The 15,062-nt window shown below is 36.7% G+C and overlaps 1 protein-coding gene across 2 annotated transcripts; it reads right to left on the bottom strand.

The window, feature by feature from the left end:
- Positions 1–1,621: 1,621 nt before the first annotated feature.
- LOC126611623 (uncharacterized) lies at positions 1,622–14,582 on the bottom strand. 2 transcript variants are annotated; one of them, XM_050279983.1, is made up of 16 exons: positions 14,419–14,582; positions 12,247–12,539; positions 12,033–12,161; positions 11,692–11,899; positions 10,594–10,740; positions 9,894–9,968; positions 9,044–9,115; positions 8,653–8,724; positions 7,982–8,053; positions 7,757–7,828; positions 7,382–7,453; positions 5,642–5,713; positions 3,987–4,139; positions 3,794–3,865; positions 2,769–2,915; positions 1,622–2,143 (listed from the first exon to the last, which is right to left on the bottom strand). In XM_050279983.1, exons 2-16 carry the CDS (start codon positions 12,442–12,444, stop codon positions 1,953–1,955), a joined length of 1,752 nt encoding a protein of 583 aa, XP_050135940.1. In that variant the 5' UTR covers positions 12,445–12,539; positions 14,419–14,582; the 3' UTR covers positions 1,622–1,952. The 2 variants fall into 2 exon arrangements, with proteins under 2 accessions (XP_050135940.1, XP_050135941.1); XM_050279984.1 differs by having other exon boundaries at positions 3,996–4,139.
- Positions 14,583–15,062: the final 480 nt, after the last annotated feature.

The raw sequence follows: 15,062 nt of genomic DNA, 5'->3' as shown, positions 1-15,062 counted from the left end.
TTCGAATTAAAGAAAAGCTTGTGCAACAAGCTCTACAAACAGGAGTTTGAAAGAGTGAGTCATAGGCAGGAGGGAGCTCAGAGCCGCAGCACCGATGAAACTGATGGGGGTGCAGGCAACAAGAAATAGTGTAGCCCGAGGAAATATGGCGCCAACGGGACAACAACGATAAGATTGTCACCAAGGACCCCCACAGTCGAGTGCTGTTCTCTGCATTTTGAGTATGTCTCCTTCCAGTTCAGAGCTTCAACGAGTGTTTCCGAATTGTGGGCTCGTGCAACGGATTACTTCTCTTCTCAGATGATTACCTTACAGAAACCAACACATTCTTTCTATGGAACCCATCAGTTCAAAAGTTCATCACACTCGCAAAACCTCGCGCGCCACAAAACTCGCCCTGTTATTATGTTTATGGGTTCGGCCTTGATTCGAAGAAAAACCTATTACAAGGTAATGAAACTGGCGTATCTCTGCCGAAGCTCGGCCTGAAGTTGAGCTCTTGGAGAACCATTAGAGCACCAGCAGCAGCTCCTCACAAACTTGCATTTCTAGTTGCCAAAGAGCTCTAGCTATCAAAAGCCAATGGTAGCTGTATGCTTCTCCAGAGCTGTAATCTGTACTTCACAGTACGCCATCCGGCAAGCATCCCCAAAGCAAATTCCGTCAGGTAAACGACATGGAACATCGCCAAGCTTGACCTGAAAAAGATTCGAGTTAGGAAAGTACTTGGATCGCAAGAAAACACCGACGAGCAAATTAGGGTTGACCAAGATTCTCCAGCAAGTCATAAAACTGCAAAATCTCTAAGAGTTGCTTGGACTTGTTCCAATAGTAACATGCCATACCACGCCAGTTGCTTCTAAGCACCAGAGAGTCGAGCAGTAAGTACGTAGGAGAGAAATAGAGAGACAAAATACTGCTGCAACCTCAAGGACGTAGGCATACTTGCCGAACCACATAAATATTATGCCTCATTTATTTTACCAACCACGATCGTATCTGTCTATTTTACCAGAAGGAATAAATTGTCGAGAAAGGTGACTTAAAACAATGAAACGTGTAGCGAGGAATACCCAATTAAGGCTAGGCAAGCAGTCCGATGGCTAAATTCCGAGGAGTACGGTTCTTTCAACCCGCATTTCAGGAAGAGTAGGACTACAAATATTCGATGAACTCGTATAATTCAGCTCGCCTAATCCATCGTCACACAGCCATTTTTACCTCCCACACATCCTTATTAATTTGTGACAATTGATCTTCTTCAAATTATTTGATCCGACAGCCAAAAATTGAGAGGGACGTGAGAAATAAAAATAGATGTGTGGATAGCATTATCCTATCCAAAATCATGGTTACAATGTAAAGGATTATAAAATGAATGTACAAGCGGCGTGTAGCTCAGTGGGTTCAACACATTCCCCTACAATCCGAGATCCCAATTTCGAATCAGCCATCCCGCAATATCACCTTGGTTATAAAAATATAGGAAAACTAATTAAAATAGCTTGAAAACTTTGAGTTTTAACGACAAGGACAAAATAAAAGGTAAAATGAAAAATACCAGGATTGACTTTTTAGTGTAAAAATGTGATTTTTCGTTAAAGTAAACAGTACCGAAAGCTTTTCGTTAAAGTTCCCTATAAATATTTATAAATAAACAAGTCTGTCTTAACAAATGATCGCCTTCTACACTAAAAACGTAGGATGGGACTCGACAAAATAGACATTGGAGGAAAGCTTTATCCACACTATCTTCCATGAGAATTCGATGACAGAAGAAAGCTTCACATGAAAACGGAGCAAATTATTTTCTGAATCCGTAGTTCTATAGACATTTGGAAAACCACATCCACGTCCAACCATATACACAAGTACCAGATGTCTTCTTTCCATAGTGTTTTTATATACACAGTTGTCTGTCCACGCTGCCAGAAGCTTAAATGTTACGAATTTCATTTACCTCCAGGGCGGAAGTTTACCAGGTTTGGAAGGTCAGTCATCTGAAGCTTCCTTATTTCGTTTGCTGTTACCTTGCAGGACTCCAATGTCAGAGATTTCAAATTCTTCAGCATTTTCAAATGCTTAAGTCCAGAATTTGTGATACGAGAATTTGATACATTTAAAGATATCAATCCTGTCAACCCTGCATTCCCCATAGAAAAGTGTGACAATTAAAAGATAATAATGACGTTAACCAACATAATTAAAATTGAAGTGTCCCATTGCTTCACAGAATCAATACTGAACCAAGGGTGTACGGATACGAGCACTCTCAGAGTCGTTTTGATATGCTCTCTGGTACTGCCAACTTTAAAACTTAGGCAGAGAAACTATAACATGCCTCAATTTTCCCTAAACAAACAACCAGGTATGCCTTGCTAATACTTGGAAGGCACTCCAACCAACCCTCTCTCCCTTTCTCATGGCCATCAACGCACGTCAGGGTTGAAAAAGAATGGGATCATGCAGTTGTCATGGTCATAATTGCAAAACAAAAGGACATTCCCAGTAGCTACGAAGATTGAAAAGTCAGCTAATCAATACTCTATATCTCAAGACGACGACGGTCACTAAATGAAAATAGAATTTTGACCACATGCTAACCAACATTGTCGACAATGGGTATACATTTATATCCTCAGCGCTTGAAAAGTTTGACTCGCTAAAATGGTCCAATCTCAAACACCGGCATGCCACCATTTAATAGTCCATAAAACAGGTAAAGCTAGCATATGTATCATTTTATAAACCAAAGTTTGAAAGCATACCAGAAATCAACTCCAAGGTTTTATCGGTCAGGTTGCAGTTCTGTGATAGATTCAATAGGGTCAAGGATGAAAGATCTTTAATATTCTTTATTCCAACATCCGTCAGTCCTCCACCACATATTTCTAGGGACTTCAGATCTTTAAAGCCTGCAAATTGAAGATACAATGTAAAAAACCAAACTCCAAACTGTTTTCGGAACTCAATCCTCTCCACTATGACCACGAGCCTCTTAAGATTAATATTTAATAGACCAGGCAATATTGTTTCCACGTTCTGCAAGTATTATCAGTAGAATTTAGCATGTTAGTTAAATACTTTATCTGACATATGCAACTATCATGCCCCCCAACAACATAGAACTCTAAGTTATCTCTATAATTATATTCAATAGTATATCTCATCTAAATTTTAACATTCCAAAAAATAAAATAAGGTCAGTTACCCAACTCTAGGGTGCAATGTTAAGCCTGCTACTTCGACCGAAACAACTTCCAGATACAATGAGAAAGTAAACTACGGTAACTCGTCACCCTGGAATATAAGGGTAACACCATCAATATCACGGTTCCCAAGACGATATGGAAAGTTCATCACTCTGGTCCCATCAATTGGCTAGTTAGCTTTAGGCTTTAGGCTTGTGAGAATAATGGCTTTTGTGTATTTTGGGATCTAGTCTTACTCTTTAAGTCCAAGTGATACTTGAAATAAAAAGAACCTCGAGATCTACATGACTGATGCCATATTCTGAATAAGTGATGCAAAACTTTAATTAAATGTGAGCTCGATGTGAAGGCTTGGTCAGGTTATTGTGATTCACCTAAATCTAAACTACCCTGCATCACAACAGGCTTTCCAGCTTGCATATAAACTGTTGATAACATTACAATAAGTTAATTTTGAATCAACAGATCCAGAACTGCACCAAGAAGTGGTTGGTGTGTGTTTCGGTTATCATCAATAACTCACATCACATGTGATCTAATTTATGTAAATGAACCAGCACAGTGTTAAGTAGTTAACATACTTCGCAGATAGGTTGTTCCAGAGTCTGTAATTCGAGCTCCAAATAGATCCAGGTGTGTCAATCCAGTCAAGCCTGCATCCAAAAGGAAAATACATGCAGTATTCATAGAATCAGATGGCTTACCAGGTAATGTTGGACAAGACTTGAAAATTTCGTCGGGAGGCCAAAATATCATAATGCAGTTTCATCTAACCATGCTTACTTGTAAGCGCTGCCAGTCCAGAATCTGTAATTTGGCGAGTGTCCAAATTAAGGGATTTGAGAGACAAGAGACCAGACAGCTTTCTTAAACCACTGTCAGTAACAGCAGTGAAGGAAAGATTTATACTTTCAAGATTAATCAAACCTACAAGAAAACAATAGTCAGGTTACGGAATAACAAAACCAAAAAATTAAAGGAAAATTAATGAAAAGGGCTTGAAAGCTTTGAGTTTTAATGATAAGGACAAAATAAAAGGTAAAGTGAATAGTACCAAGATTGACTTTTTAGTGTAAAAATGTGGTTTTTCGTTAAAGTGAACAGTACCTGGTGCTTTTCGTTAAAGTTCCCAAAAATTAAAGCTGATAAAAAATTCCATTTTGGTAATAAGAAGTAAGAACAGACGTGGATCCTTCAGTATTTTCATCTCCTGTATGGTGGCATCAGAGATGGCCACCCATTTATTCATAGAATTACCAAATTTGCACACCATTCCTTTCTAGGGTTAAAGATCAATAGAAAACACCTTTCTTTGATTAAAGTGCGTATTTAAGAAGAAAAAACTCAATGGCCATATACGGAAAAAATGAACATTAATCATGCACAGTTTTGCACTCTTTTACCCTATGGGCCAACACTTATGCACTCTTTTACTGTATATATTAATGGCATCATAATGTTTCTATAAAATTAAATTGTATTCACTTACTCAAAACCAAAGAAAAAGACAGATGTGACCTAACTTTTTTCTTTTTCAGTTTAAATTTTTCTCAAAATTTAGAATACCAAAACTTTCATTCTACAAATCTGTTTTCTACAAAACTTTTCTGTTTGTAAGGCATTCATAGGAGATATATATAAAAGAAAATTGATGATGAATTTTTAAAAATATCTATTAAATAAAGTGAGGATAATGCATCTAGACAATCACTGAAAAAATGAATTATGTTGTGTCATCACATTTGAGTATTAGTTCAAATTTATTCGGACACAAATAAATTCATTGCTTTCAAAATTAAAATTTATGCAAAACGGACGTGTGTGTATATTGTAGGTAAATAAACCACAAAGTTTAGAGGCAAAAGCCTCTATTACAACCAGATTGGCATTTCTAGCCCCGACATATAGATTCACAATCATGGTATTCCTAACTTTGAGAAATAATAAAATGAGAGAACTTATGGTGCAGCAGTAGTCATTGGTAATAGGATGGAACTTTTGTTAATTCATTGTTACTTTGTCTAGGGACCCTCGATGATTAGAAAAACGCACAGTACTACTAAATTACTAATCTTATGACTGAAGACTGAAACCTAAAAATTCCTAATTGTCGGACATCTTCAATTCTTCATATCTTAAGCTTTTGGAAACACCAAAACAGTACTAACTAATAAGCCAACAAAAACTTAACAGTACAAAGCATAGTTAAGTTACCAAAGGTACAACCATGTTCACTTGATGACCAAACTAGATGTAAGACGATTTATTTAAAAAAAAATGGATAAACCAAGTACAACTAAAAATACACAACTCTCTATTACAAACTCTCTGCCTGTGTCTTTGATTGGGTGAGCAAGTGGGTTGATGCGGCAAAAAGTTAATGAAATTCTGTATGGTTGCAAGCCAAAAGAGAAAGGTAAACGTATAACCTGACAGATGGCGAAGCCCACCGCTTCCAACAACAGTATCTGATAACTCCAAACTTTTCAAATGTTGAAGGCCTAAAAGCATGTAAACCAGCATTCATCAGATTCTATGGAGGAATAGGAAAGGGGTACCATCTGAAGATTTTTATGCTTAATTTCATAAGCATGGCTAAAGAATGATAAAGCTACTCAAAATCAGCATATTGACATATTTAAAATTGTCAGCATGATTCCGACCCCAAATATTACAACTCTGCCAGTCAAGCCACCAAGATACAATATAAGCAAAAACCACAAGACTCATAAAAATTACACGATTTCACACATAAGAAAAACTGATCCTTCCAACTGTCATGAAAATGGGTTATAATAAAAAAGCAGTGATTGATATTGTTGAAAATTTTAATTGACAGTAGATTCAGCAGCCACTATTAAAATGATAATTTTATTTATAAAAGCTTCTAAAAGAAAGAAAACCACAATAGATACATCAATTTTTCTAAGAACTGCACGCGTGGGATCACTTTTGAAATTCACATAAATCTTTAAAAGGTTCTGAGCAGCAGGATATAACAAAATCAAATGATATTCCTTCGCTAGAAAACAACTAGCAAACCCTAGAATTCACTAGGAAGAATGTCACTAAAAGACTTTTAGGGTCTGTCTGGTATTCATTTTGGATTCAGTTTTTTAGAATCAAAAACACTTTTTTCTAAAGTTGCGTTTGGCAAGCAAATTTTCAAATCCACAACTAAAAAACAATACTTGATTCTTGAGAAGAGACTTTTTATGTGTTTAGAGTTTTTGTATGTCTTTGTCTTCAATAGACTCTTCAACCAGGGTTACTCTAATGTACATCCGACATTGACACCAACGCCCACTCCGTTCATTTAGCCGCCGCCGCTGCATCTCTCTGGATCCCATGCGTCACTTAACCGAGTCCCACGTGGCTATTTGCATGGCTGCCCAGTGTCATCGCCATCGGTGTAATCACTCCAACACGACGACGTCCGAGCAAGCCCGCATTATCTGATCTGTCAAGTCCGGAAGACCGGCCAGGTCCCAATCCAATTCGATGAAGTTTTCGACGCTTCTAATCCTGACGTCTTGGTTACTGAGAATGGTAGTACCAATTTGAAGATTTTGGGTAAAAATTGGGTGAAACTGGCTCGCCGGAGTCAATTAAAGTTGGCTTCCCTTTCAGATTCGATAGATTATGAGGAGGTGAAGCTTTTCTCTGTGAAGTCATGATCTGAGGATGACTGGGAGACTGGGAGACTGGGAGGACATGAAGGGAAGATGTAGTGGTTACTGTGAGGGACAAAGGGTGTGGATAAAACTTTTAAGATTAAAAAGTACTGATAAAATTTCTTACCAAACATCTTTTTGAAATTAAAAACTGGAGCTCAACCCGAGTTTTTATAAAAATCACAGTTTTTGGAATCAATTTTTAAGTAGGGTACCAGGCCCTTACCCTTAGCTTTTACTCAAATTCCTCTACGATGGGTCTTTGGCAACTTTGTTTACCAGAAATATATGAATTCCTTTATGATGGATTTATGCCATAAGACTTGATACAAAACACAAACGGAAGGTAAGTTACAGAGGAAAAAAGACGACAAATACAACTGTGTATGGTAACTCTCATCATTTCCGCAAATATAATATGCAAGACAAACATTCTGGAAAGATTCCAGGTTAAGGGCATAAATTATAAGTATCATGCATGTTTGTAACACTGACCTGTCAAGTTAACCAGCCCTTCATCACCAATCTTACATGAATCCAGGTTCAAACTCTCCAAATTTGTCAAACCTACTTGCAGCAAGGCCAAAACCACAATTTAAAGATATGCATATATTACACAAGGGAAATTATGGGATCTGATATTGTAGTCAATATAAAAATGAAGAACCAACCACCAACTCGCTCAATGAATTAAGAAATTGCACGGTATAGGTTCCATCAGAGCATATATTTCTAATTCATATAGAAGGGCTTTCTCTATTACTAAACTTTCTCTACTATTGATGAAAAAGTAAATGCCTAAAGAAAGTCCAAAAACCAAAGTTTTGAACGCAAACAAATGCAAGAGTTCAAAAAAAAAAAAAAACCCACCTTTCAAGTGCACCAGAAAAGCATCAGTGATGTCATTGAAGCCCAAGTTTAATACTTTTAAGTTCTCAAATCCTGCAGAGTATGAGGTAAGCCACAATCTAAGCTCAGGGCTCCCCTAACAAAAAATAAAAGTAGAACGCAGCCAGCCTCTAGGTAGAGCTGTATTCCATGACTTCAACAGAAAAGGAAAAAAAAGTCATTGGGGTCAGTTTAAAAACTACTTACGGGAGAACTTCTCACATCCTTCATCAGTCAGATCACATCTGCTCAGATTTAGATATAGCAGGCCATCAAGAGCTGGTAAGCAAGCAACCCAGATAAATATCAGGCCCAATTAAAGCTAGAACAAAAGATAAAGTACGTACTTAGGCAGTGGAAAAAAAATGGCAAAAGTCTTCACATTCAGCTTTAGTAGATGACACGTATAACTTTCGGCTATGCTACTCCATAAGTCATCAGTTATTGTTCAAGACCTAACCAAAATCAGATTCCCAATCTTTTCTGTGCATAATGGTGCATTTTCATCACACACTATCTTTATGGAACAAGAAACGTTTTAATATGCAAGCAGAAAGCTTTTCAAAGAGTTTAATATTTAATTTGGCTATTCAGGCTCAGATTCAGACACATACTAATTCCAAACTAATTCTTTGTTCTATTAGCATTTCCAAAAAGTAAACCATCACTAGACATAATAGAAATGATTACACACATAATACAATCACATAGATATTGTCAAATACGAAGTAATGACATATTTAATACAAAGATGTATGTGGACAATCAATTGATAGTAATTTATCAACCTTATCAATGAGAAAAGGATTGCATGGCATACAACGACCAGAACAATATTAGAATGGCTAAGAAAAGTCTAATTACTTCAGCATACAAACCTGCAAGTGAGTCCAAGCATGCGGCAGTAACTGGGCATCCCTCCAAGTTCAAAAGAGAAAGATTGTGCAGACCTGTAAGACATAGATGATATAAACAGTTACATGGAGGAACAGCAATAAACTTACGCCTAACAACATTCATGTCTGGTTAAGTAGACTAGAATAAGTTTTTTATTAACAGAGACAAAATACTGGCATCCCATATCGATAAAATACTAAAAGGTATTAAGTTTTAAAAAATGGGTGCAAGTAGATAAGTCCTAAGGAGTACGCTGCACAATCACAATAGTTTCAAACTATAAAAGATCCATAGATAAAAACTTATTACACATGATTCTCCTTGCAGCACAAAGATGCAAGTTGTAGATAAATGAAATACAAAAGCATATACCTCTCAAGTAAGTAATGCCAAAATCAGTAACCTTACTGCAGCAGATTTGTAAGCATTTCAAATTTGTAAGCCCTGAAATACAAATGAAAAAGTGATTCACACAATGTGCTGTAACAGAAATTTAATTCACATTAAAAACCAAAGCACACACAAACATGTATTTAAATTTTAAAATGCGCTCTTCTTGAAGACTGGGATTAAAAAAAAATCATGTGAAAAGATAGATCTCTGCATCTAATTTGGCATGGATGCACTTGATTTTGCCAAATGTAAATATAATAGACTGACTTCCAGTCAAAGTTGCTTCGAATTGGTACTTTAGTTATGCTCTGTCTATTTCCACATTTTGCAGATGGAATGAAGATGTGGAACTGAACTTGAACAGCTTGTGGGGGAAGAAATTATCGACAAAGACGGATCAAGATTGGCACAAATTCTTAATACAATAAAAGGTCGTACCCAGTGCACAAGGCTCCCGCTTTACGTAGGGTCTGGGAGAGGTGAATGTCGGCTAGCCTTACCCCCATTTATGGAGAGGCTGCTCCCAAGTCTCGAACCCGAGACCTACCGCTCATGGGCGAAGGCACTTGCCATCGCACCAAGTGCGACCTCTACAAATTCTTAATACAATATGCAACTATTTTAGACATAAGCAACACATTTTTGGGGGAGAGAGAGAAGAGGGAAATGGAAAGGGATTGGTATCGAAGTCTGTCATCTGTGTCCAGGGGTGAAGCTAAGAAGTCATATCAGAGAATCATTTCAATAGAAGTCAAACCCCAAAAGTATAAGATTAAAACCTACATTTCCTTTTCACTGTAAACAAGAAGAAAACCATTATGTATATTACCTGAGAGAGGTTTCATGTCAGCATCGTCTATAGAGTTGCACCATTTGATATTAAGAGACTCTAGTTTTGTTAAGCCTGTACAAAGATTTAAATGAAATGTATTAGAATAATAATGAATTCAAAGTGATAAGAATGGTGGCATGCTGAGATGAAAGCATTATCCATAATTTAGTACATGGTTCATTTCCAACGTGCATCACAGGAGACATCATGGATCATATTATGGTGAATAATCACTATCAGACATCTCATACTAGAGGTTTGAGGACCTTTGGCCTACCATTATATCATTGTACTCATACAAGTCCACCCTCGAGTAGATTGTTGTCATATTGCGCAAGTGTTTCATTTATTGGGCCACATATCATTTACAGTATTTTTGTACGTACATTAGTTGAGTGTAAGCTAATGACATAATCACTTCAAACGGATGCCCGACTCATATACCGTAACAATTCACGTATATTATAGAGAGGTACTAAACTGTATAGACGATAATAGCACCACCTCCAACTGTGTTGTAGAATAAAGAATGCACGCTTCCCTTGAGAATGTTTTCTCATCATGTTCAAGAACATAAGAAAACTATTCTCCTTTACATAATACATAGTACAATCCTTCGGACATGGTTGTACTTTCTACCAGCACTTTCAACAAAGAAAATAACACTTTCCAGATGACTTCATTTAGAGGCGTTTACCTTGTAGATGAACAAGTCCACCATGAATCCCAGGGCATTTCTCCAAGTCCAACTTCATCAAGTTAATCAAACTAGCAAACGCACTTATTCCATGAGCAGTAATTGCACTGTTTCTTCTAAAACTCAAATTTGTCAAGCTGGACAGACCTGAAAGAATCTAACAAAATCATATGCAGAACCAAACGATAAAGTTATATTAAAACAGTAACATGAATTACAAAAAGGTGGATAAGAAATCCACCATCTAGCAAAACTAGCTAAGACCTCTCAAGTAGATCTATTTACAAGTAACTAAAGCTGAACCAAATTCATTTTATGGCTGCTAACACATCCCTCAGTTATGAAAAAGAGATTATTCCCTAAACTCATTCGAAACTGATGCCCAAAGGTCTGCCCAGTATCTTACTCTACCCATAGTTCTTCTACCCCCACTCCCTTATAATCCTCAAAAACTCTTTATTACGCCCCAACCAAATGTTCCAGAAACCTGCCAACACCAAACAACCCCACAAAGCTTTAGCTTTCCTCCCCTTTCCTAGATCCTCAATGATGGCAACCAACTCTCATAAATATTTCATTTGCAGGTGCAGTAAGAAGGAAATACAACAATGTTGAGCATAAAAGGGTTAACAAAAAAGAATAGGAAGAATAAGTGTAACAGTAACAGTGTTGAACCAATAATGAATGCTTTGTAAGTGTGGAAAACAATTCAGTCTTGGACAAAATAATTGCAGACATGGTACAAACTCCAACTATGTATACTACACAGGTTATTTATCACAAAGAAGTATCAGATGACATGCCATCCCTCCCCAATCATACCTCATTTTTCTCTTGCTTCTCAAAATTTTTTATTTAACACTGAGCTTACTGAATAGTTTTAGCTGATTATAAAAGGGATGTGCTATTCCAACAGCTATTTTGGCAGGCTACAATGGGTAACAAAATTTTGTGCAGATATGCTTCATCTTTTATCCAAAATGGCTTTGGGAATTGCGCTTCAGCAGAAAGAAATATAAACTGACTATATTGCAAATTGATTTAATACTAGAGAGGAAAGCTATCAAAGAAACAAAAATAAAGATTAAGATGGACTACCACTGATGTGTTCCAGGCCATGGTCTGATATGTGGTCACAATCATTAAAATTTAATGCTTGGAGACTTTTGCAATCTTGAAGATAAATTAACCCATTGTCAGTAACGTCAGAACCAGAGAGATCCAGAGAGAGTAAAGATGACCCTTGTGAGGAGATGACATCCATCCAACTATCATTTACACCAGGACATTCCCCCAAGTAAAGATCCTTCCAAAAAAAAAATGAAAGAAACTTTCAAGGTCAGCACAACACTGACAACAAAGATGAACAGGATGACACTGTCAATTTTTTTAAATAAAGAATTAGAAATGTGATTGCCAGCACTACGAAAAAGAGTTACCTGCAAAGCACAATCACGAAAACCTTCAAAAGAAACATCAGTGAGGCATCCGGAGTACACCAACTCATTAATGATCTGTTGACTAATATCTCTTGGGAGCATGGAGAATGTGTTAAATTTATTGATGTCCTGTAAATCAAAGCAACAATTGCAATAAGCCAAAATATAGTGAACCTCAGTCCCAAGTACAAGAAATACTCCGAAAAGCAATTACCTTGCATATTTTACGGATGCACATGTCCATGAGAGAAGGACCGTTCCTTGTGTCTGGTTGAATATCCGTAACAGGGCGGGTGAAGGAGGTTGCCAACCACTTTGAACTCCCACTTTTAGAATATCTTCTAGAAAACCCTCTCTGAAAATCATCAACATCGTCTTGGTGGTCTCTCTTCCTAGAACAAGCTCCCCCCATTAAGAAAATACCTTGTAACCAATATATCTTATAAAAACTGAATCAGAACGTTATTTATCCCTTCAATAGCCAAACTGGAAGCTTTCATTATAAACCTGTAAAAGTAGAGGGCAAGTACTCAATATGGTAATCAATTGACCTTGCAAAAAATGCCTTCAAGCACAACTCATCAATTTATTTAATGAACATTACAACATATAAAAAGGCAGTTGGTCCAAATTCTAGCGGCATAAGAGTACGAAATACAGCTTTTATGCACCAAAGTGAGCAAACTCAAACTGGTGCTTATTTGTGCTAGAACAGAAAAAACTAAATCTACAATACAGTGTTGATGCATAAAGAAAGGTCCAGATGTGGAAATATCAAAAGTTCATCCCAACTAAGCCTTTATATTGTCCATAACATCCTCCCGTGTCCCCCAACCCAAAAATACAAAGAGAAAGGAAAAGGATTGTCCTGATTCCTTTTGCAAACTATGTGGGGTAGTGTGAAACTTTCTAGTACTCAGTTTATAAACAAAAGCCATATTCTCCTCAAACTTTCTTGCAAACATCAACATGGAATGATGAACAGGAAAAACCGAAACTAAACAGCATTGCAGCTAAAAATAGACAACAAAAGAATCAACCACGGCAAAGAATGTGTACTATACAAGTACTAATGCAGTAAACAAAAGAATAAAAACCCCCGCAAACACTTAGGAACATAATTACTGAGCCCAGATTTTCTGGTTACTTGCAGTTAACACCCAGTTTACAAAGACTAGTCACTAACAAACCAATAATTAAAGCAGAGCATTAACATATGTACGACAAGTTTTACTGCATTCGGCGTCCAAGGGGCACCAGTTTACGCACACTTGCAAAAGACGATTAATTCGTGTGTCCATTTGTAAACCAAGGCACTGGCGGAGAGAGTTAAGGACCAGGGGTTGCCTGGGCCTATCCTAGCTTTCTAAAACAAATATATATATAAGGGAATTATGCATCCTTATATTGCTTCAAGTCCTGCTTTCCAAGTTTCAAGCATAACCCCATCTCCCAATTAGCTTTAATATTTTATCTATCTCCTTAACACAAATTAATAGCATTTAAAATCAAAGCAATATTTCGGTTTTCTTTAAATAGAAAACATTCAATTTTAATTATGAAAATTAAAAAAATTCTCCTTTTCTTTTTGATATCTCATACATTTTATAATCCTAAATTTGAAATCTATTAAACAAATAAGTTTTAAATTTCTTTGTTTCTCTATTGTTTCTGCTTTATTCTCCATATTACATGAGATTTATGGTTCATAAAGTTTTTATTTATCTCATTGAGTTGAATAGTCGTCAAGGATAATTATAATTTTTTGTGAGTATGTAATATTATATGTGCATATGTTGTTTTGAACATTTGATTTTGATATATATATATATATATATCATATTAGCTTTGTAAATACCATCCGCTTAAAAAAAATTAAAAAAAAAAACCTTTATGAGAGGCCCCTCCTCACCGAAAATTCTAGCTCCGCCACTGAACCAAGGTGCACTAAAACTTGTAATTCATGCTCGAGTTTTTTAACTAACTGTCATAAAGGAAAGAACTTTGGGTCACATATTGATCGGCATTAAAGAATTTCCTTTTCGTCTTCCCTTATTTTCGACTAGTTTCACGTATTCGATCAGCACACAGAGACCAACTACAAAAAGAACTACAATTTTGAACTTTCTGCATTTTTATACTTCATTTTTTCTGAATTTTCTGAGGAAACAAACAGAACCCATCATCGATAACGAAATAATGGAGTGAAAAATAAATATTTTCCTTAAAAAAACTCGTATCTTGGTTGATGAAGCGAGGGAAGGCTTACAGCAGAGAAAAAAATCACTTTTTTCCTAGGGAAATGAAAATTTTCCAGAGAAACAAACAGCCCATAACCCAAACAAAATCAGGAGGTTAACAGAGAAAAGTGTTTCTCCACTCGTACCTTGAAGGCTTGATCCGATCATGATTTCGCAGTTTGATTTTCCAGAAAAAGGAGAGATGAACAACTCCAAAAGGTCTCTGTTTCAGTGCTTTCGAGAGAGAGCTAATCAGAGAGTGACGGAGGCTGGCATATAGTGCGAGGTGGCGTACTACCGAACCAAAACCCGAACCAACAGATGGGCGCCACGTGTGGGTGTATTTCGCGGGGTTGGCTCCTGAGGCAGGTGTGTCGTAGGTGAAGCGCGCGATTAGGGGCAAGGAGTGGGCCACAAGGTTGAGTTTGAGAAGTTCCGGGCCCCACTTGGGTATCAAGCCTTGCAAGTATGTGCACGCAATCTATTCTTCTCCGCTACGGTCCAAAACTCATCTGATAAGGGTGTATTCAAATAGAATTTTGAAAATTTTTAATTCTTTTAATAAATTTATAAATATTCAATTAGAATTTTAAGTGATTATCTGAAATTCAACGTGTATTCGATTAGAAATTGATTTTAAAGAATTTGAAAAAGTTGATGAATTCAAGGGGATTGGAGAGATTTCGTAATGCATTTTAAGTATTCACAAATTTCACCTCATTCCATGAGATTTCGAGGGAATTAAATCAAAATTTTATATGGAATCTCTATCAATAAAGTTCCTCCAACT

This window comes from Malus sylvestris, chromosome 17 (genome assembly GCF_916048215.2).
Source record: "Malus sylvestris chromosome 17, drMalSylv7.2, whole genome shotgun sequence".
NCBI lineage: Eukaryota > Viridiplantae > Streptophyta > Magnoliopsida > Rosales > Rosaceae > Malus > Malus sylvestris.
Note: the sequence above shows the minus strand (reverse complement) of the source record. Positions and strands in the feature narration are given on the sequence as shown.